At 42.2% G+C, this 24,298-nt stretch overlaps 1 protein-coding gene across 8 annotated transcripts in view; it reads right to left on the bottom strand.

Annotated features, from left to right (window-relative positions):
• The window catches only part of STN1 (STN1 subunit of CST complex), a 46,363-nt gene extending 22,853 nt beyond the window's left edge, over window positions 1-23,510 (bottom strand). Inside the window, exons 1-6 of one of the 8 annotated variants that reach the window (XM_060641581.3) lie at window positions 23,450-23,510; window positions 22,582-22,773; window positions 15,903-15,998; window positions 9,275-9,343; window positions 3,886-4,059; window positions 3,007-3,121 (exon numbers count right to left, since the gene is read on the bottom strand). In XM_060641581.3, coding sequence (XP_060497564.1) covers window positions 3,007-3,121; window positions 3,886-4,059; window positions 9,275-9,343; window positions 15,903-15,998; window positions 22,582-22,714 — 587 coding nt within the window. In that variant the 5' untranslated portion in view covers window positions 22,715-22,773; window positions 23,450-23,510. The other 7 variants (XM_060641584.3, XM_060641582.3, XM_060641588.3 and 4 more) reach the window with 7 other exon arrangements.
• Between the last annotated feature and the right edge of the window lie 788 nt (window positions 23,511-24,298).

Raw genomic sequence — 24,298 nt, 5'->3', positions numbered from 1 at the left:
CGTTACCTTAAGCTTTGCTCTTTTTTTCTCAATGTTGCTTTGGCTACTTGGGGTCTTTTGTGGTTCAGTACAAATTCTAAGATTATGTGTTCTTTGAAAAATGCTGTTAGCATTTTTATAGGGAATGTGTTGAATCTGTAGATTGCTTTGGGTAGTAGAGACATTATTAACAATATTAATTCTTCCAATCCATGAGCATGGAATATCTTTTCATTTGTTTCATCTTCAATTTCTTTCATCAAAGTTTTATAGTTTCCAGAGTACAGGTCTTTCACCTCCTTGGTTAAGTTTATTCCTAGGTATTTTATTCTTTTTGGTGCAATTGAAAATGGAATTGTTTTCTTAATTTTTCTTTCTGCTACTTGGTTATTAGTGTATAAAAATACAACCAATTTCTGTGTATTAACTGTGCATACTGCAACTTTACTGAATTCATTTATCAGTTCTAATAATTTGTTTTGGTGGAATCTTTAAAATTTTCTATGTATAGTATCATGTCATCTGCAAATAGTGACAGTTTAACTTTTTCCTTACCATACCAATTTGGATGCCTTTTTTTTTTTTCTTGTTTGACTGCTGTGGCTAGAACTTTTCATACTATGTTGAATAAATGTGGCAACAGTGGACTTCTTTGTTCCTGTTCCTGATGTTAGAGGAGAAACTCTATTTTCCACCAATAAGCATGATGTTAGCTGTGGGTTTTTTACTTTACTATACTTTACTATGCTATGTTCCCTCTCAAAGTGTTGTTGAGAGTTTTTATCATGAATGGATGTTGAATTTTGCCAAATGCTTTTTCTACCTCTAATGAGATGATTATGTGATTTTTATCCTTTGTTGATGTGGTCATGTTGATTGACTTGTGAATATTAAACTATCCTTGCATTCCCAGAATAAATCCCACATGATCATGGTCGAATGATCCTTTTAATGTACTGTTAAGTGCAGTTTGTTAGTTTTTTTTAAGTTCATTTATTTATTTTTGAGAGAGAGAGCAAGCAAGCAGGTGAGGGGCAGAGAGAGAGGGAGAGAGAGAATCTCAAGAAGGCTCTGCACTGTCAGTGTGGAACCCAATGTGGGGCTTGAACTCATAAACCATGAGATCATGACCTGAGCCAAAATCAAGAATCAGATGCTTGCTTAAGTGACTGAACCATTCAAGCGCCCTGAGTTTGCTAATATTTTGTTGAGGATTGTTGTATGTATGTTCATCACAGATATAGGCCAGTAGTTTTTTGTAGTGTGTCTGGTTTTGGTGTCAGAGTAATGCTGGCCTCATAGGATATATTTGGAAGCTTTCCTTCCTCTTCTGTTCTCTGGCATAGTTTGAGGAGAACAGGTATTAACGCTTTCTTAAATGTTTGGTAGAATTCACCTGTGAATCCATCTGGTCATATACTTCTGTTTGTTGGGAGTTTTTGATTATTGATTCAAATTTGTTACTGGTAATTGGTCTATTCAATAATAATGCTTGTTTTTGACATAAAGGGCAATTCATGCAGTGAGCACTGTGTGGTTGTTTAAAAGGATCAGGCAGGACTACAGGAACTATGATATTCATGAGATTTTGAAAAAAAAATGTCAATCTGCCAAATAGCATACATAATACAGGTACAATCCCATTTTTATAAAAAAGCAAATGAGAACCCATAAAATATATGAGTGAATATTCATGCTTGTATATGCACATAAGAAGAAAGTTTAAAAGGATACACATCAACCTATGCACAGCGGTAACCTCTGGACAATGGTACTGCGGCAGACAGGAAAATGAGGAAACTTTCACTTTTTACGGGTCTGCAGTTTGGGTTGTTTTTTTTTTAAAGTTTTATTTATTTATTTTGAGAGAGATCACAAGTGAGGGTGGGGCAAGAGAGAGGAAGGGGGGAGGGGGAGGGAGGGAGGGAAGGAGAGAGGGAGAGGGAAAGAGAGAGAGAGAGAGAGAGAGAGAGAGAATGAATCCCAAGCAGGCTCCATGCTGCCAATGCAGAGCCTGACACGAGACTCGAATTCATGAACCGTCAGATCACAACCAGAGCTGAAACCAAGAGTCAGATGGACATTTAACCAACTGAGCCACTAAGGTGCCCAGTTTTGTTTTTTTTTTTTTTTATGTAAGGGTTTTTTAAATGTAATATATACGCATGAAAAAAATTAAAGGGTACACAGTGAAAGTCTCCTTTTTATCCTGTTTCAGTTCCCACCCTTAGGCGGCCACTGTTCCTAGTTTTCTGGCTCCCCTCAGGGTTCTTGGATGCACACACTAATGGGTATGAATATATCCTTGCTCCTCCTGGCTCTTTTTCACCCCTGCACAAAAGAGTAAAATCATCCCTGGTTGGAATGATGGGTTTCATTTTTTTATAGTTTTTTGTTATAATGTGCCACAGTATTCTTTTTAAAAATTTTTTTTTAATGTTTATTTATTTTTGAGAGAGAGACAGAATGTGAGTGGGGGAGGGGCAGAGCGAGGGGGAGACAGAGAATCTGAAGCATGCTCCAGGCTCCGAGCTGTCAGCATAGAGCCTGACACGGGGCTCGAACTCACGAACCGTGAGATCATGACCGGAGCTGAAGTCGGACGCTCAACCGACTGAGCCACCCAGGCGTCCCCACAGTGTAGTGTTCGGATTGTGATGTTTCATTGCAGCTTTCTTTAGGTTTCCTACCTTGGCGCTCATTGAGCTTTATAGTTTTCTGCATACTTGGAAAAACCTCATCAATTATTTCTTCAAATACATTTTCTCTGCTCCCTGTCCTCCTTCTGGGACTCTGATTACACATACATTTTCTCACAACCACCTTAGAATATGTGTACTATTATTATCTTCACTTTGCAGATACGAAAATTAAGGCATATGGCGAGTAAGCAGACTTGCCCAGAGACCCTCAGTGAGTAAGCAGATGGTTCAGGATTTGAACCCAGACCCACCCCAGCATCTGGGGTCCCACTGCTTGGCCTTATTGCCATTGTCACATCTCTAGCAGTGAAAGGCCACAGCTTACCTTTCTTGCTCTAGGGCTGGGCTCTGGAAAGGCTGGTCATAAACTTTCCTGTAGATACTGGGCAGCTCAAGCATCCTTGCAATTTGTATGTTGCACACTGGATCATCCACTTTATCTAACAAGCCATGGGGGAAAATATGCCAGAGAAATTATAATGAGATCAGGTCTTTCCCAAGTCCAAATTGTTGCTAGGTGCCCAGGGGATCTCCTTCCCTATGTGTGCCCAGGGAGCATACATTCTAGATGCACTAAACGATTCCCCCTTATCCTTCGAGAGGGTATGCAATGCACTAAGCATCCCAGGCTTGGCCAGGCTCCTGGCCCAGGCTTGGCCAGGAGCAGACTAGAACCAGGGAAAGTATGTTTGCTTTTTCACTCATCTGTTTCAATGGCAGACAACAGGGGCTAGCCTTGGGATTTCCAAACCAAAATCAACCAGAGCACTGCAAAGGGTATCTCTTAGAGGACGTGGGACGATCATATTTCTCATCAGCTGTTTTCCTTCAAAGTTAATGGACTCAATGGTGTTTCAGAAATCTCCATCATTTTAAGGAATATGAACACTCTGCCCTAAATGGATTGACACTTAGAACTTCAAAGTACTTTATTATGTTACCCAAATAAATTTGCCAGATATATATAATAAATCATTTATTTTCTTCCCCAATTTGTAGTTACCTCTCTTCAAAATAAAGTTAAGAAATGCTGCTTTTGTAAAGAAAGCATGTTATGAAATATAATTTCCCAGAGTTACATTTTTTAATCTGAACTTTTTAGGAGTTTGACTTTTAGCTAATCCAGAGTTTAGTAGCTAACCCACAGTTTACTGGACACACACCCAGAATAACAACCAATGTGGCAGAAATTACTTGAGCTTACAATAAGTAGTGACACGAATTTCTCGTTCTTCTCTGTATGTGTGGATATAACCTCTGATTTGGATAATGTCCCCAATTTCTATCTTTGTTCTCTGCTCAATGGTCTCTTGCAGCTTCTTAAGCTGTGAGGTTAAGTTCAGCTCCCCTATAGTTGGACCACCTGTCGTTAATAGGGCTAGAAGAAAACAGACAAATGCATTACACAATCACTCCACCACATTTGTGAGGTAGTTTTGGGGAAAGACCGACATATCTATTCATTCTATTTCTGATTAGTTGCTCTACCGCACAAAATCTATGTAACCTTCTGAAGTCCTCTGCTGAATAGAAGGCATAAGTTGTAATTATTCAGAAGTAGGGTGGAAGGAAGGGAGTCTAGAAGGCCTGATAAATCCAAGTGGGTGAGTTCTGGCGTGGCTCCGTTCTCACTCCTACCCCCGCATCGCCAGTGCAGTCAAAGGGCTCTACATGGTCCTGAGCTGAATTCTGTATGAGTTCAGCCGGGCTTGGTGGCAACAGCTCTAAACTCCTTAAAGCATGCTTGCAGACTGGGGTGCCTCAGCCGAAGCATCTGACTTCGGCTCAGGTCATGATCTTGCCATTTGTGAATTTGAGCCATGTGTCGGGCTCTGTGCTGACAGTTTGGAGCTTGGAGTCTTCTTTGGATTCTGTCTCTCTTTCTTCTCTCTGCCCCTACCCCCCCCTCAAAAATAAATATCAAAAAAAAATTTAAAGTGTGCGTGCAGGAAGACAAGTCTGGCATAGAAGGAAGGAAGAAGGCCCAAGAGTCTTCATTTGCAGTTCTGTTTATGGGGAAGGCAAATGTGCCTCAGGCTGATTTCCCACCTAGGTGCTCAACACCCCAATCTCTCACTCTTACCTCTCATCTTTGTTGGGTAACTGGGGTAATCTCTCTCTCTCTCTCTGTCTCTCTCTCTCATACAACTGCATGGTGAAAAGAACCCAATGCACATTCAATTCTAAATACTTTCTATCACTTAAGTTTAATTTCAAATTGTAAGAGTTAAATAATAAGCATAGCCTGAATATTTGGGTACTGTAGGTGCTATTCTAAGGACTTTACAATGGATTAGCACATCTAATCCTCACGACTATACCTATTTACTATTAGCCCCATTTTATAGATGAGGAAACAGAGCCACAGAGGTCAAGCAACTTGCCCAAAGTAAAACAACTAGTTAGCAACCAAGCTGGAGTTTTAACTCCAGGAGTCTCTGACTCTAGTGCCTTCCTGCTATTCTTTATTCTCTGCTGCCTTCTCCTAAGTATACTCACATTTCCCAGTTACAGCTAGTGTGTGTGAACAATTCTGTGTTCTCATTTTCTGCCTGGCATAAGTTTAAATTCACACATATCCACAGAATCCACACAACTCTAGCATTTTAAATTATAATCAAGCATTCTGTCATGTTAATATGCCACAGTTCGTTTAGTCTCATTAAATATTTCATTCTCCCCTCCCTTGTATAATTTTTTATTTTGTTTTTTTTATCGCTAGCACTGGATGGGACCTAGAGGTCAACACTTGGGTAATGGAGTCAGACAGACCTGGCTGAAATCTCAGTTCATTTCTTAACTAGCTGTGGGACCTTGGGCAGGCTGCTTAACCTCACTGTGCCTCAGTTTCCTCAACTATGAAATGGGGATAACAATGGAGTCCACCTCATATACAGAGTTGTTATACATGATCTAAGTTAACCCTTCCATCAGGAGCTTAGCACAATTTCAGATCCACAGGAAATATTCTATAAATGTCAACTATTTGTAAAAATGAACAATTAAGCCCTCTAGACAAAATTATATTGTTTTCTTCGGCGTCTTATTGGGAATCACTGGATAGGAAAGTCAAAACAAGGTTAAGTTCGTTACATATTGTCAGAATGTTTGCCAGAAAAAAACAAACCATTCTCTTTTTACAAGGTGTCACCAGCACGCAAGCACATTTGTAGCTCCTATTCTGGCTTCACTTGTTTGGACGTTTAGTACCTTAAAAAAATACATGGTTCCATGATATTTCATTTTGCTTTTAAACTGCCAGACTTTTTGGGACGAGCACTGGGTGTTGTATGGAAACCAATTTGGCAATAAATTTCATATATTTAAAAATAAATAAATAAATAAATAAATAAATAAAATTTTAAAAATAAAAAATAAACTGCCAGACAGGCTATTTTATATATATATATATATATATATATATATATATATATATATATATATATGATGATCTACTCTCTGTATTTCTTTATGTACAGAAATCATCTTATACATTCAATGTATTATTCATGTCTTTTGTATACTTTATGTTAACTTCTGAAAAACTGGGGGGGAAGCTTTATCAGTGTGCTGATTATATCCACCCCTCCCCATTCCACTGCTTTTCTATGCTTATTTGACTTTATTTTCCTACATAAAGGCGTGAAAAGATCTTTAGCCTATCCCATTGTCACTGATGATAGTGTTTGGTGCTTTAACAGCTAGGGACTTAGGAGAGCTTAACATATACACCCCCATGTTCACGCAATAAATATATAACTTCATCTCCTTATGCCACGTAAGCTGAAAGACAGGGGTTGCAGTTACCTCTTTCGAAAATATTTTCCTCTATCTGAACCAATAACATTTGCTAAATGCTGATGTCTTTCCTGCTGTTGTCTTATTTTAGCTCTGTCATATATTAGCGGTCCTATAATGAGTGAACAAATCTCTCTTTTAGCCTGGTGATCACATTTTCTGCTTTTTAATCTAATACAACTTACAGAACTGTGGCTTTGTAAAGAGCAAAGGCATTACTTTTCTTGTAACACATCGACTCTACCAAGGGAAACGGCAACCTCTAGAGCACAGAGCACTTTGTGTATCCAGTAACCAATACCTAGGAATCTAGACGCAATCAGCATTAATGTTACTTAGCTTACTGGGTTTCTTCAGAAAATACCCCAAGTATTACTTTTTAAAAGGTTATTCCATCTGTGTTCCCATTTCTCAAGCCCTCTTCTACTTGGACTGAATTTAAAACACTTGATAACAAATGCTTCATGCAGCACTGCTGAAATAACCAGACTAACGGCTGGTCTGAGAATGAGGCCCAGCGTTCATTTCAATGGTGAGCCGAATTTCTGAAAGGGCTCACGCTCTGTAATTTAGTGAATGTAATGAGACGGCTGGAGCCTGACAGAATTTCATTTTAAAAAGCCTATTCCATCCTGGAAGATAAACGCCCTCTAAAATTCTAGTATCAAGGCCAAGCTTTCTTAACTTATCTCCAAAGTTAAGTCCAAATGGTGCACTCAACAGGACATTTATAGGAGTTAATATCATATTCTTATATACCTTAACGGGCTGGAACACGATTTTGACTCAGGCTAAATTTTGTTTAAGAAAATTAGTCTTCATTGGCCACTTTCCAGGGGAAAGCTTTTAAACTGAGGGCAATTAAATGAAAAGGAGAGAAGGGGCTAGTCCAGAACAATTGAAAAATATCTCTTCATATATAACGCGACGAGAATAATTTCCAGGTTTTTTTCCTTGTACTCATACCCTCTTGTTTTTATCCTCAAAGAAATTTCCAATAAAGGCTACCTGCTGTGACTGTTCTTCTATTCATCTACTTAGAAATATTTTAAAAATCTCACTCAGTAGCCATTCTATCTTAAAAAATTACTATATAGGAGTTATATAATATTCCTGTATCATTCTTTAAAAAAAGAGTTGATTTTGAAAATTAAAACAATGTCCAAAACAGGAGTCTACAAGCTATAGGCCATGGGCAAAATCCACCCACAACTTGTTTCTGTAAATAAACTTTTATTGGAACCCAACCATGCCCATTCACCTATGTACTGTGTATGGCTGCTTCTGAGTTACAATGGCAGTATTGAATACTTGAGGTCCAAAGCACATGGCCCACAAAGCAGAAAACATTTACTAGCTGACCCTGTACAGAAAAAGTCTGCCGCTCCATAGTCTGAAACAAGATTCTGACAACACAAAAACCATAAATCCGCAAGTGATTTTAATACCCTAGACATATATGCAAATTCAAATATCTGATTGTCTTATAGGTTTACTTCTTGCCTGTGAGGCAGCTGCATAAAAACCTGTTGTCTCTTTTAACTTTTATCTACAAAGCTTCCTCTTTTTTTTTTTTTTTGGAATGTTCTTATTTATCTTTGAGAGATAGAGAGCACAAGCAGGGGAGGGGCAGAGAGGGGGGTGGACAGAGGATCCAAAGTGGGCTCTGCACTGACAGCAGGGAGTCTGATGTGGGGCTTGAACCCACAAACCGTGAGATCATGACTTGAGCCAAAGCCGGACATTCAACCAACTGAGCCACCCAGGCGCCCCATATCTACAAAGCTTCCTAAGCCAATTAGTGCCAATGGTTAAGATGTTCCCAAATTAGGAAATGGAATACTGAAGTTATATGAAACTGATGGCCATATTCCAAACATAAATATGTCAGAAAGTTAAGCAAAGGAGCATTCCACTGGTCGGGACAGTCAAACTAGGAAGCTGAGATTCGGACAGGTGACGGCAAAGAGGAAAGGCACCACGCATCACTGAAGGAGACAGATGCCAGAAGTTAGATGTTATAGCAGGCAATATTTAGTGATAACCCCACTGTATACGGCACCATGCCGCGTATGTTATAAAACAGAAAAACAAGGTCCCAGTTTCTGTAGCTCCTCTAGAACCAAAAATGATCATCAGTTCTGCCTACCATTTTTTGATGTTATAAACTTAACTTAAAAAACAAGTAAGAACTATTAAAATATACTCAAGGAATTCCAAATGGTATTTCAGTTATAGTCAATGTGTTCAATATACGATTTTAAAGTTTCTTTTCAGTTTATATAATTGAGCTAACTTCAAAGGAATTCTATCTTACCTTCTCATCAACATTAGAATTCCTGGTATATTTGAGATTTCAGAAAATCTGGATCATGGCAGCACAGAGTTAGTGGCAATCATGTACGAGGAAAAGTCTTCAAAATCTTCTTTGGTTAAGGGATATGCCTGGAGCAAGGGGGTTCTGACCTGACTGGCAAATAAGCTAAAATATCTCGACTGACGTAATAGCTGCCACGCTAAAAATGAAACGCTGGAATTCCCAGCAGCCACGTCACACTCCTACAGGCTCAGGAGGAAGTGAGCACTAAAGAGAAGGGAGAAACAAACACAACTAGCTCTTCTAGGATATTAGTCTGCACAGTAGCCAGAGCTCCGGGCACAGTGCTTTGAGCTGATCAACAGAATTCACCAGCGGATAAATGTGAAAATTTAACCCTACAGCTGTTGTGATGAACCACCTTGAGTAAAAACCATTGGTTAGCTGAAAAGTAAAACAGTGTGTCAAATAAAAGTACCTGAGGAAGACTCGGTATTGTTCGACTTTTTCCAGCAGATGCAGTTTATAACTCCAGTGCTGTCATCCACTGCAAGAGAAGCATAAAAGGGTAGAAGAGAGATCTGGGCACTGCTAGTGAATCAGTACACCGACACTGGATTTTGCCATACCAAAAAATGACATTTTTCAATAGCCTGCTTGGTCAAACCCTTATAAAACTCTCCTACTTAAAAAAAAACCTTTTTTAATATTTATTTATTTTTGAGAGACAGAGAGAGACAGAGCATGAGCAGGGGAGGGGCAGAGTGAGAGGGAGACACAGATTCTGACGCAGGCTCCAGGCTCTGAGCTGTCAGCACAGAGCCCAATGTGGGGCTCGAGCCCACGAACAGCGAGATCATCACCTGAGCCGAAGTCGGACGCTTAACCGACTGAACCACCCAGGCGCCCCTCCTTCTATTTTTAGAAGTAACCTCTCACAGTATGCCAGGAGTTAAGTATAAGGAGTTAAAACTGCTTATCTGCACATGCTGATGTAAAACACGATCCTAACAGTATGTAGTCAACATTTCACTTACCCTGCCTCAAGGGTACTGATGATTAATGATTTTAAGTTTATTTATTTTGAGAGAGAGGGAGAGAGAAAGAGAGAGAGAGAGAGAAAGAGAACACGTGCACATAAGCGGTGGGAGGGGCAGAGAGAAGGAGACACAGAATCCCAAGCAGGCTCTGTGCCAACAGTGTAGGGCTTGAACCCAGGAACAGTGAGATCATGAGCTGAGCCGTAGTTGGATGCTTAACCAACTGAGCCACTCAGGTGTTCCAAGGGTACTGATGATTCTTGACCACACCTCTCCTAAAAATGGGGTCCTCGGGAAGTTAAGTACAAAAATCTCAATGAATGCAACATGCAAAAGCGGCCTTGCTCTCCCACGGTGAAACAAGGCAGCGCTGACACGGTCTGTGGTGAGAGGCACTTAGAGGGTAGCCTTCTCTCACCATTTGCTCTCTCATGAGCTCTATGATTTACCAAGACAGAGCACCCCAAATATTCTGACATGGACTTCTCTTTGTGAACAAACTTCTGCCCAGTCCTTAACACTGCAGGGGATGTAAGGAAAGCCAAGTATATTGCAGAAGGGCAAAGTTTTATTTTCATAATGGCAAATAATTCTATCTTGTTCACATAAATAATTTTGGCTTATTTTATCCTTAATGAAACACACACACACACACAGAATTCCCACTGCACTTGAATTTATAACTGCAGAGAAACTGGAAATGCTTGCTATGGGATGACAGGTGTTTCCTCTTTGTCTAATTTCTGAAAAACTCAGAAAAGAGATCAGTGGGCTTAATGATTTTCTAGAAAATCACCAGCAAGGCTGTTATAAAAGCCCATGTAATATAGAACATAATGCAAATTTTTTTATTGCTGGTTTAAATCTGTGTTGAAAGCAGAAGCCAAGAATACTTCTTATATGAAAATAAATTCTGGATGGATTTTATTAAATGTAAAACAGGTGAACTTAAAATGATGAGAAGAAAATATGGGTAAATACTTTTGAACTTTGTGCTTATAGTTGGTGGGGGGATTCTTTAAGCAAACCTGAAAATCAGAACTCATTTTTAAAGGTCTGATTGGGGCGCCTGGGTGGCGCAGTCGGTTAAGCGTCCGACTTCAGCCAGGTCACGATCTCGCGGTCCGTGAGTTCGAGCCCCGCGTCAGGCTCTGGGCTGATGGCTCGGAGCCTGGAGCCTGTTTCCGATTCTGTGTCTCCCTCTCTCTCTGCCCCTCCCCCGTTCATGCTCTGTCTCTCTCTGTCCCAAAAATAAATAAAAAACGTTGAAAAAAAAAAAAAAAAAAAAAAAAAAAAAGGTCTGATATATATGACCAACTAATAATTAATACTGTACAGCAATTTTCCAAATGATAGGGCTAGTGTCTTAATATATAAGGAGCTCATACAAATGAATAAAGAACAAGACCACCAGAGAAAAAATGGCAAAAAAAAAGAATATGCAACTCACAGAAGATATAAAAATGGCCAATAAACGTGTCAGTACACTAAATTCATTAGTTACCAGAAAAAGAACAAACATAATGTCTCAATTACTAGAATAACAAATATTAAAAAATACTGATACCCTTGCTGTTTCAAAGAGACACATGCACCCCAATGTTTATAGCAGCACTATCAACAATAGCCAAAGTATGGAAAGAACCCAAATGTCCATCGATGGATGAGTGGATAAAGAAGATGTGGTGTATATATATACTATGGAGTATTACTCGGCAATCAAAAAGAATGAAATCTTGCCATTTGCAACTACGTGGATGGAACTAGAAGGTATTATGCTGCTAAGCGAAATTAGTAAGTCAGAGAAAGACAAACATCATATGACTTCGCTCATATGAGGACTTTAAGACACTGAATGGATGAACATAAGGGAAGGGAAGCAAAAATAATATAAAAACAGGGAGGGGAACAAAACATAAGAGACTCTTAAATATGGAGAACAAACAGAGGGTTACTGGAGGGGTTGTAGGAGGGGGGATGGGCTAAATGGGTAAGGGGCATTAAGGAATCTACTCCTGAAATCATTGTTGCACTATATGCTAACTAATTTGGATGTAAATTAAAAAAAATTGTTTTTAAATACTGATATACCCTCACATGCTGTTAGTGGAAGTGTAAATTCGTATCAAATTTCTAAAGAGCAAGTTAGGACACCAGTTGAATTTTTAAATGTATATATCCTCTGACTTCGTGATTACTTCTAGAAATTTATCCTGGGGAGAAAAACAAAGTACCCAGATTTATACATCTTGTATAAGGCCGTTTGTTGCAACATTATTTATAATACTGGAAGTTGGGTGGCTCAGTCAGTTGAGCGACCAACTTCGCTCAGGTCATGATCTCACAGTTTGTGGGTTTGGGCCCCTCATTGGGTTCTGTACTGGCAGCTCAGGTCGGGTTCTGTACTGGGAGCTCAGAGCCTGGAGCCTGCTTCGGAATCTGTGTCTCCTTCTCTCTCTCTGCCTCTCCCCGGCTTGCACTCTCTCTCTCAAAAATGAATAAACATTAAAAAAAATTTTTTTTAATGAATTACAATGGCATAGCATATGGAAGTAAAAAGTTATTATGAAGATTTATGTTCACTGCTGTTAAAAGATATCCATGCCTCATTTTAGCAAAGAAATCTTATATAATATTTTTTAAAGTTTATTTATTATTTTGTGAGAGACAGAACACAATAGGGGGAGGGGCAGAGAGGGAGAGAGAATCCCAAGCAGGTTCTGTGCAGCCAGCATGAGCCTGATGTGGGGCTCAAACGCATAAAACCCTGAGATCAGGACATAAGCTGAAATCAAAAGTCGTGGACGCACAACTAACTGAGCCACCCAAGAGCCCCAAGAAATCTCATATATAATCTAATTCACATAAAATGTTAAATAGTGTACTTTGACAGAAATTATTTTAAGACTTTAAAATGATAATAGCAGTTTCTTTTGGAGCATAGGAAAGGGACTCCACGTTGAACGTACATGCTCACTGTAAGCCTCATTTCAGAAATATTGAGAGAGAAATATGCATAACAGCTCAAGGAAATAAGACATATATATATTTCTCCAATATTAGGAACATGTAAAACTATTAGGAAGGATGTTCACCCAAACGTTGACATTGTTTTTATCTTATTTATAGGGTTTTACATGACTTTAACATACTTCAGTAAAATTTAGTCTAATTTGAAATTTTATTTTATAATGAATATCATCTTAAAATAAATCAATAAGGAAATTCTGAATTAAAAAATTGTTGGACACCTCTAGACACACTACTTCTGTGGCCAGTAACAAATCTTGGTTTATCATGTAGTGTAAAAAATATTAGCACATGAACACTTGTTCTAGGATGTGTGAGGACACTGACTACAGCCTCTCCAGGACTCTTGGTCTGAGCTTAAACTGCTGCCAAGTGCTCTGGGCACTGCCACCAAACCCTCTGACCTTCTGGTTTGTAACCTCTCCTGGAGGGTGCTGCTCCCCGGCAGTGTAAGGTCTGGCTGCTGGAATGCCCTGGTAGGGGAGCCCCCTTGCAGTGCTGCACAACGTGCTCCGCCATTCGCCTGGGTCGCTGGCCTTTTGTTTCAGCAGTGGAATGAGTCAGCGACAGCAGGAAACACCCCCAGCACAGGCCTGTAGTGAGTCAGGTGGAGCAGGACCCAGTACAGCAGGGAGTGGCTGCCTGGCAGGTGGCCCGAAAGCCAAGATGGCCCTAGGATAGCAGGGAGGGTGCAGCTCTCCCTTGAACAGGCCTCACAAGAGTTAAAGTCACAAAAGCATTTCTACTCTCAGTTACCTCAACCCTCAGATGCTTTTCATTTTCCCATAGCCCACAGATGGGTCCTGTTCTTGTAACATTCATTCTAAACAAACTGTTTATTGGGGAAGAGTCCAACATATCACCTTCATCTTGTTTTAAACTCCCGACCTCTACATAGTTTCCATCCCAGACCCCATGAGAAGGGGAGGAGCTTGGGAAGTCCAACCTATCCTAACAATAAAGCATGTTGTACCCAGCAAAAACAAAAACAAAAACAAAAAAAAGCAGATGAAGTTGATTTTGGGGGGAGGGTGAGCTGATGGGGGGAGAGAAAAATCAAATTGAGTTATATGGAGATATACGGCTCACTAGAGTCAGTAAATAGATTGGATCTATAAATCTCCATCAGTGGAACCTTGAGCAAATGAATGGACCTTATTTTTCTCATCTCCAAAACGGAAAGAACGTCTGTCCTTACTATTTCAAATGATTAGGGGGAGAATAACACCATGTACGTGAAAGTGCTTTGTAAACTGAAACTACCATTTCATCACTGATATTTGGAGAGGTAGTACTTTATTATACTACAGAAAATGTGCTTGCCCACAGCTGAGCATGCTGTAGGAAATTGGTGGATATTTGTTGAATTGTCTGGAGAAAAACAGAACGAATACCTTTGGTAAAATAAAGCAGAGAAGAGATCCAATATGGGGATGCCTGACAAGAAGATCTATTTTAAAGTTTAAAAAAATATATATATGCTCGGCAAAAGCAGAGGGCATGAGGAAACTCATCTCTCACATGTTATTTTATAAGCAGGAGACCGTCACATTCAGGGAAATGAATACCTGTTGAAGAAAGGCAATGATATTGTATCTATACATTAGCTATCATACACAGACTTCCAGTGAAATGGTTGCAGTCATCTTGTTCAACTGCCTTCTGTCTCTCCACAAGGAGAGCAGGAACACAAATCCAAGGCAGCACACCAGAAAGCAACAACGTCAATTACAGCAAAGATTTGGAATCCGAAGTTAAGCTTCCCACTAAATATCTAGGTTGGCCTCCCAGCTGCAGAGACTCTGAGAGTTGCACAAGGCAACAGATGAAAATGCTTACATTAAACTCAATGAAAAAAAAATCAAGACCCACGACACTAATTGCTGCTATCCAAACTATAGAAATCCTTCATTTGGTTTCCATCATCATGAGGGGAGGGAAATTTTATGATAACAGATCTTCACCCCTGAGTACCAAAAGGCTTTTATTAAGAAAAGATTTATTTTTTTTTTTTAATTTTTTTTTTTTTTAATTTTTTTTTTAATGTTTATTTATTTTTGAGACAGAGAGAGACACAGCATGAGCAGGGAAGGGGCAGAGAGAGCGAGGGAGACACAGAATGTGAAGCAGGCTCCAGGCTCTGAGCTGTCGGCACAGAGCCCGACGCGGGGCTCGAACTCACGAACCGTGAGATCATGACCTGAGCCGAAGTCGGCCGCTTAACCGACGGAGCCACCCAGGCGCCCCAAGAAAAGATTTATTTTCAAGTAATTTCCATGCCCAACATGGGGCTTGAACCCACAACCCCGAGATCAAGAGTCACATGCTCCATCGACTGAGCCAGCCAGGCACCTCCCCAAGAGACTTTTTAAAAATACTGTTCTGGGGGCACCTGGGTAGCTCAGTCAGTTGAGCATCCAACTTCAGCCCAGGTCATGATCTCAAGGTTCATGAATTTGAGCCCCACATCGGGCTTGCTGCTGTCAGCCTGTCAGCACAGGGCCTGCTTCGGATCATTTGACCCCCCACTCTCCCTCTGCCCCTCCCCTGCTTACGATCTCTCTTTCAAAAAATAAATAAAACATTAAAAAAAATACTGTTCTGGATACAAATCTTATTATTTTTATACTTATCTTCTTAAAGAGTCTATTTTAACATTAATCTGGCCTTTTTTATTTTTAAAGGTACCAATATAAACATTTGTTACCATCCTTTGCCATTTATAGCTATGCTGTCAGGTATCAGGTATCTAACCTTGATCATCCAGAGATCCTAGACTGTCATATTTTAATTCTTCCACCTCCAAACTCCCCATCAGCTGTCATGTGAAAGTAGGCATCAGTGCCATTCTTACTTTTTGTGTCACTTTACACTTGGTCCATGTCAGTGGCCCCAAGGGGCTCCTAATAAAGGACAAGTGCGTGGGCTCTGTGAGAGTCCCCAGCTGCTCTGAAAGGCTAGGGTTGCTTGATATTCAGTGTTCCGCTAAGTGGGGTCCTTTCACATAAACTCAGTGTTGGGCACAATTGTTCTTACCTCCATAGCTGTAGAAAGTATCCTTTTCTCTTTTTCCAATTACAGTTCCCAAGATCTCCACCTGTTTTATTGGATGCCCATTGTAAAAAAATACTCCTGAAATTAAAAAAAAAAAAAAATCAGCCCTTGACAAATGGCAAGCCCCAAGAAATTCAAATGTCTTTTCCTTAAGGGTTCTAAGTAGAAAGTTTGGCTTTACTGAAGCCTGTACTAATGTAGAAAAGAGAAAACAAATGTTGCCCAACTAGATCTAGCTAATCTTCTTTCCACTTGTGAAAATGAAATGTGCATCCTTGTGGATCTCTCACAAGGGGCCTGAAAACAGTATATTATGAGACCAAATCTATTTGGAGAGGCTATAAAAGAAAAGAGAGGAAATCACAAGAAAGGCTTCTTTGGCTTTTTTACTTGAGCTCTTCTAGGCAGCCAGTCATCATTTATATGAATTAGCAGCAGCTTTTTATTTTTTTAAATATTTTTAATGTTTATTTATATTTGAGACGGGGGGGGGGGGGGGGGGGAGGGGCAGAGAAAGAGGGAGACACAGAATCCAAAGCAGGCTCCAGACTCTGAGCTGTCAGCACAGAGCCCAAGTGGGGCTCGAACGAACCGTGAGATCATGACCTGAGCCAAAGTCTGACATTTAACTGACTGAGCCACCCGGGTGTTCACCCCCACTTTCTTTTTTAAAGAGAAGATGATTAGGTTACAAGATGCTGCCTTTGGGGCCAGATTATAATTCAAAAACTTCTCTTCTTAAAACTGTTTTCAAAACTCAGAGAACAGATGCCAACGGGCAGCTTCCTGCCAGAGGAGAGACCTGAGAAGACAAATCATACGCTAACACCTGGAGGCCTTTTGTGGACCCTGGAAGGGTTGTGGAGGGACTCCTGGCTGCAGTGAGTCCCTGATTCCCACCCAAGGTCCCAGAGCTGTCCTGGCTCCTGCAGAGCTTCCTGTCTGCGCACCCCCAACATCCTAACCTAACTCCCTATTCTGGCTTAAGCTACTGGCATGTGCATGTGTCTCCTACAGCTAACGAAATCCAAACTAAAACCTCCAGCTTGTCCTTTTTCCCACCATGATGGCTGAATTCTTTAGTTTTAGAAAGAGGCTATAAACATTTAAATGGCTATTTCCTTTTAAAATAAAGATATGAGGGGTGCCTGGGTGGCTCAGTCAGTTAGATGTCCGACTTCGGCTCAGGTCATGATCTCGCAGTTCATGGGTTCAAGCCCCACATCGGGCTCTGTGCGGACAGCTCAGAGCCTGGAGCCTGCTTCAGATTATGTGTCTCCCTCTCTCTCTCAAAAATAAAGATTAAAAAACAAATTTTTAAAAATAAATAAATAAATAAAATAAAGATATTAATTGTAAACAAAGAAACATTCACCAATGTAGGCATCTGACCACCTCCTCCCTCCCCACCAAGCCTGGACAGAGCCTCTCTTCTCCACACCTATAGGGCTGGGCAGCAGGATGGCCCGAACCCTGAAGCCCTTCAAAACCTCCAGACTGGCCTCCACTGACGGCTCTCGTTTCCCATGTGGATAAAGGGGCTGGGGATGAGACACTCATGGAGAGTCCCAGAGGATGGACAAGGAGGCTCTAAGCCTCAATCAGCTAGAGATCCTAGAAGGGTGAGATGTGGTTGGAAGGAAAACATGGTGGCAAATTTAGCCAAAAGAAGGCCCTCCCCCTGGCAGAGCATCCTTCTCAAGATGACTTAGTGGATTAGAGACCATGCCCAGGGCAACAAATGGGGGCCATGAGCTGAAATGGCAAGGCTGCACAAGGGAAGGAGCCTGAGTCACTGTGTCATTCCCAAGGAGAGTCACCCCCTTCCAGCGACACTTGGGTTGAATGGGGACAAACTGGTTCCACAGAAAATCCACGACATTTCAAGTGCAGGATACTTCCAATCAACTTCTCCTGAGTTCTTACGATTGATATCCAGGCCCCTTAGTTACCACCTTTGGTGAGACCTTTGGGGCCTCTGCCCCTGCCTGCCTGCACTGACCAAACACAAAGGGCAAGTTCAGAGGAGGGAGAGCCCTGCAGGACCTCCGCAGGCAAGCTCAGACTTCCTGTGGCAGAAGAAAGTTTAAATCAGGAGAATGAGCCTCACCTATGGATATGGGCATGGAGTCCTGTCCTGGAGCGTACCCCAACACCCTGCCCTGACATGCTTGTATGCAGAGAAGAGCTATGGCATGGCCCTCCTTTGGTTTGCTGCAGGGCCAGGTGGGGCGTAGAGTGGCCTGAACTCCAGGCTGCTCTCTGGCTGCAGCCAGCACTTTCTGCTTCCCCAAATGCATTGTACAGGTAATAACACTTTCTATCTGTGTCCTGAGCAGAGCCAGGTTGGAACCGTTCTCTGAATGTGACTGGCCTTCCCCTATCCCAGCTCAAAGATGGTCTGTCCTGGGATTGGTTTGCATTAGAGACAGCACACTCCACAGGATTCCATGTGTCAGTTGTGGCCCCAGGACCATAAAATAGGAGGAGGCAGAACTGTGGAGACCTCTGGACCCATTGGAGGATCCACTGTCTGCCCCTGAAATATCTTTCCAGCTGGTCCTAGAGCCACTATGGGGTGCTTCACTGGTGATGTCTGAAAGCCTGAGACAGTCCCAGGCCTCTGTGGGTTTCCCTGGACACCCTGGTATGTGCTGCTATGGTGGTTTTTATAGTAAAGAGCTGACACACTTTAAGAGTGGGAAAAGAGCTAACCAAAATGTATTCTGCCTACGTTGAAACATACAAAAAAGGTGGTAACAAGACTGGACTAATGACACAAGCCAGGGAAGTCTTCAAGTCACCTGTGATGGAGGCTAATCCTCCAGTGTTGCAAACTATGCTGCGCCACTCAATAAAAATCTGAACAGGTCTTCACTTGAGAACACAACAGACTTTCTCAAGAAAGCACAGGAAAGAGTGACCCCTAAACTTTTATCTCCTAGACTGACAATGGTCACCTTCAAGGACAGACCTAGTCACTCCAAGGTGCAAACAATCCTTCCAATCTTAAGTGACTGATGCAATAAACGTCTTAAAAGCATCACAGAACAACGGAGAACCAATTTAAAAGAAAATAACACATGGGTTGAATCAAAACAGAGAAAATCAACTGAGGAGGAAACACGCTGCTTGGAAACAGAGAAGACACTTCCCAGAGTGTATGGAATCATGAACGCCACATACCAGAAGCACAACCTACAAGAAGATGGCGGAAGACATGGAAAAGAATTGGGAGAGAACTTCCTTCTATCAAAACAAGATTCTCTTCTAGGACAAAAGGGCTCAATAAAAGTTGGATGGCAGCTCTGCTGACCGAAAGAAAGCTCAGTAAGCCAAGAAAAGAAAATAACCAAGACGACGGATACTGGCTTATGTGGAGTTTAGGCTGCAACCCCAAGTGTTTCTGCTCGTGCTGCCTTTGTTCCACCTGAAGCCCAAGGAGGCGCAAACATATCAGGGGGAATCATCTGGATCATCAGGGCTGCAGGAAGGAGGAGGGTCAGGCCAGGAGAGTTCAGGGATCTGGAATCACAGAGGCAGGCTTGATTCAGCTTTCACAGTAGCCAACCCCCAAACAGCCACCACTCCAGCAAGACATTTGTCTGTTTTCTCTCTTTTAAAAATATTTTTGATTTACCTCTTTTTAGTCTAACTGCTGTTATTTAATTGATGTATGAATGCATTCAAATACCTAAGATACTATTTGTTATTAATTTTTTATTTTATTTTAGAAAGGGGGGGGCGGGGGCACAAGGAGAGAGCGAGACAATCTTAAGCTCAGCAGGGCTCAATCCCATGACCCTGGGATCCTGACCTGAGCTAAAATCAAGATCAGATGTTCAACTGACTGAGCCATCCAGGTGCCCGATAAGATGCTATTTTTAGTATAATTCTTATGAATACACTATTTCCACTTCATTGGACCCTCAAGAATTAGATAATATAAGTACTGTATTTTGATTTAAACAACATTCAATATATCCCATTATTAAAGTCTGACATGGATATTTAGAATAATAAAGACAATTTCTTTATGCTATAAACAAAAAGATGCAGCAAAAAAGACCCCAAAACCTATAAACACCACCACCACCACCACAGTCAAACTTTGTAACATTTTTTTTCTTAACATTTTGTATTAGTTTAACCCTAAATTCACTGAGTTGACATTTTGCAACCATTTTGCAAGGCAATTCTGATGGCAAATAAGCAGAATAAGATCAAATTTCAAGTCAAGGTCACAGTCTCCCACAAGACTGCTCTTTCTTCAGTCACTGACCCTAAATTTGGGGGTTCTCAGGCCACCCACACTTCTGACCAAAGCACTACAAATTAGGGGTTCCTGTAACTCACTCAGCTTTGATAATCTGCTAGAATGGCACACAACTCAGGAAGGTGTTAGACCTATGACTGTAGTTTCTTAGTACAGGGTACAAATCAGTACTATCTAAATAAAGAGAGGCATAGGACAAGGTCTGGGAAGGTCCAAGCACAAAGCTTCCATATCCACAGAACACATCACCCTCCCGATAAATCAATGTATGATTACCAACCAAGAAAATTCACCTGAGCCTCAGTGTCCAGAGTTTTTACTCGAGTTTCAGTATGCAGGCAAGACTCAATCCTTGGCCACATAACAACTCAATCTTCAGCCCCTCTCCCTTCCCAAGGGGTTGGGCTGATGTCACCCAGCTGGAAATCCCAGCCCTCTCCGATCACACGGTTGTTCTTTCAGGCATGGACAACCCCCATCCTCAAACCAAACCAAAAACAACACAGAAGTAAAAACCTAGACTAGACTAGGGGAATTTCCCACCCTTAGGGCCCTACAGTATAATCTAGAGAGTACTACTCTTGTGAAATTATGGTTGGTGTCTGCTTGAACCATGAAGTTTCATTTTAAAAACAAGAGTAGGCAGTTAGTTCGGTTTTTAACAGGATGCCTGGAGGCCAGCTATCAGGAAATTTAGATACCGGTCCGCAGCAACCCTCCAAAACCAAAGCCACCAGAAGCTGGATCAAAACAGACAGACCCCAGACAAAGAAGGCCAGAAACCCTGATCGAGTAAGGGAGAAAAGGCATGAAACCCTGCTCACAAAAATATCCCTCCCAAAGTAATAAATTTTCCATCCCCTAACAACTGTCAATACAAGACACAAACCCAAAACCCCAGGCACAGCTCTCCACTGAGTTAGCCTGTTTTCACATCTCACTTTAATAAACTTTCCCATTTGCACTGCTCAACCATGTGTCTGGTCTCTCCTTGAATTCTTCCTTGCTAGGAGACAAAGAGCCTCTGGCAACATCCCTGGGAAGGACTGGGTGGAGGCACAGGGCCCGGGGGGGTGGCGAGGGGGGGTCTCCCCAGTCCACCTGGCAACAAAATCACATCTGGAACAGTATTACCAGTGACATAGCAAAGACCATCAGGATCAGTTTTCCTTGGTTTGTTGTTAATACATCGTAAAGTCCTTCAGCCACAAGAAGCATTAAGCCCCTAGCATGCCCTGATATTTCCTCGAGCATCTACAGAAGACCTTCCTTTCAAATGCAAGGCTGGCATTTGGTGTGAAATTGCTTTCTTCCTGAGTTGAGCTATGAAGAATACCGGCCTGTTCTGGAAAATGGACAACTGTGGGGGAGGACGGCTGCCTTCCAAGGAAAAACAAAAAACAAAGAACAGACAATCTCCAACAATAATAGGAAACCAAGGTGTGGTGAAAAATATGCACAAAAGGCTTTAAAATAAGGCCATCCAAATATACTTGTACATAGAACTGGAAACACACAAAACATCCTCTCATTAGAACTGTACATACTTGAGATTCTTGACTACTTCTGACTCACAGCTTGCTATTTGTTCAAAACAGCAAAGAGTTTAACCAAACTTCTCATATAACACAGTAAACATGTGAAGACCCATGCACAACTAAGTGCATTATTTAAATCTACCTCAAATTATATTTGTTATGTTTTAGGTATGAAGAACCTATCTTTATTCTACCACTTTAAAAAAAAGTGATTTCTTTAACTTTACATTTTTAATACTTTTTTTGCCCCAATTACTATTTCTTTGAGGGACCATTACACGCCTGGCACTGTTTTAAGCACTGTAATTACATAGGTGTATAAAGCAGATCACATCTTTCCTCTCAAGGAGTTTATACAACTTGGTTCTGATTAAGTGAAAACAAAACAAAACCCCACAAGAAAGTCAGGCCTGGTTAATCCTTATTTTTACAAAGAAGACACCTAACCTTTACAGGTGAGTCACATGCCCAGGCCAGTTAGGAGGCACAGTTGAGAAAGAGAACAAAGCCTAGAGATGCCTGGTCCAGTGAGCTTTCCACCAAGAGCTGTCCCAAAGAAAAACTACTGAGCCTGTTATAATATGAGAGATCTCAACTGCAGACAAAAACGTTCCTCAGTACAAAGGTTACTTCCCCAAGCATTTATTTTAAGAAATAAAATTGAGATTTAGACTTTTTAACTTGCATAGAAATGAACTAATTTGAGAGTCCACGCTAGGTCATTTTCCGAGTCTGCAGGAGGCAAGGCTCTCCTGAAAGCCGCTAAGCCCCGAGCATTCCGCAGCTTTGAAGAAGGCTGGGGTGCAGGTGCAGCACAGGGCATCCTCCAGGCCCACCAGCCACATACCTGGTACCTGGCAGGACTCCTTCAAGTCCAGGATATCCCTGATGTAGAGTTTTGCAAAGGCTAGAAACACAGGATCCAAACCCCACAAGAGGGAAGGGGTCTCCTCTTCAGATCGGCTGGATTCAGACTCCATCGGGAGGCTGGGCTTTGGCTTCCAGCCAACCCTGAAAGGCTCTGCGTCACTGAATCGATCTAGATAGGAGACAGAAAAAATCAGGATGCAAAGCGTTTAAAGTGGGTGAAATTGGCATGGCCCCGAAGCTGCTCCCGGGCGGGCATCCAGAACTCCGGTAGGGATAAATAAACCCAGGGGTCCGGGGCCTGTCCAAGCCAGGGGCCTAGAGGAAAGAGGCGCTCCTTGGGTGAGGGCCTGTACGTTCATTATGGTTCTCTCTCTGGAATCTCCTCTGCCCCACGGGAGTATTTCTCCTTCCCCCGAAGTACCGACTTAAAAACGGCTAAACGCTAACTTTTCACTTCGGGGAGATACCCATACAGGCGTACCCTGAAACCGCTTTAATGGGCGGGGTCCAAGAGGAATGGGCGCCCACGTGGCCAAACACCAGGGGGGTCAGAAGGGGTGGATCTGTGCGTCGCCCTGCCCCTACACCTTCCGGTTCGGGGATACACTGAGGAAGGGAGGAAAACGGAAACGAAAAGCAGACCCGCTCCAAGCCCCTCCCGCCGTGTCGCGACGCTGGCCCCCGGCCCCCTGCCCTGAGGAGCGCGCAGGCCCGGCCCTTCCGGGCGCTCAAAGGCCTCGGGCGCCAAAGCCCCGCCCAGCGCAGAAGCGCCGGGCCCAGGTTTTCTTAGCAGGCGCGAGGGCAGGACACATCTCCCGACTTTCCACCCACCCACCTCTCCCCACCTGAGCCTTCCCTCCCGACTGCCAGAGTTTCGCCACGGCTCCGCCCCGCCCCGACCGCGGCCCCGCCTCATTCCAACGGGGCCCCGCCCCAATCTCTCTGCAGGTGGCGAGCCTGCCTAGCGTGTCTGGCGCAGGCAGTGCTCTGGTCCCTCCATCCGCGCTGTCTCCATGGGCTTCCGCTGGAGCGCGCAGCCCAAATCTCTGAGGCCTGGGAGCTGGCTCTGCAATTCCTGCTGTCCGAACCCCATCCTCCAAGTCTCCCTTTCAAGCCGTCTCCCGCTAGTGGTAGGACGATGAGTCAGGACCACCAAGACGTTGGGACTGGTTTGGGGGGCACGGGTTTTTTTCCTGATCTATTAAATGAACAAATAAAAAACGCAGTACCGAGAGCGGGACTACATTGTGGCATATTTTAAATGTTTACTTACACTTGGTGAGTGATCTACTAACACACACACGATATTGGGACTCTACTCACAATGGAGATAATGTCAGTATCTAAATGTGAGACCTTGAGTGAATGTGAAGTCTTGGCTCTAACCAAGGCTAGCCTTACAAGATCATGGCAATACATTTTGTCTTCTTTCCTCTTATTCGGTGTATACTCTGGAATGTTGTACGCTTAAGAATTTTGAAATACTGGCATTTTGGTAAATCATGGCTACCTTGATGGTGCTTGTCCCCATTGGCCCTAATTTAAGGTGAGAAAAGAGATAAAGGGCATCCAGATTGGCAAGGAAGAATTCAAACTTTCACTCTTTGCAGAGGACATGCTACTCTATATGGGAAACCCAAAAGACTCCACCAAAAAAACTGCTAGAACTGATACATGAATTCAGCAAAGTCACA

The sequence above is a fragment of the Panthera onca genome, chromosome D2, assembly GCF_046562875.1.
Source record: "Panthera onca isolate mPanOnc1 chromosome D2, mPanOnc1 haplotype 2, whole genome shotgun sequence".
Taxonomy (NCBI): Eukaryota; Metazoa; Chordata; class Mammalia; order Carnivora; family Felidae; genus Panthera; species Panthera onca.
This window is presented reverse-complemented; position numbering and strand designations above follow the sequence as displayed.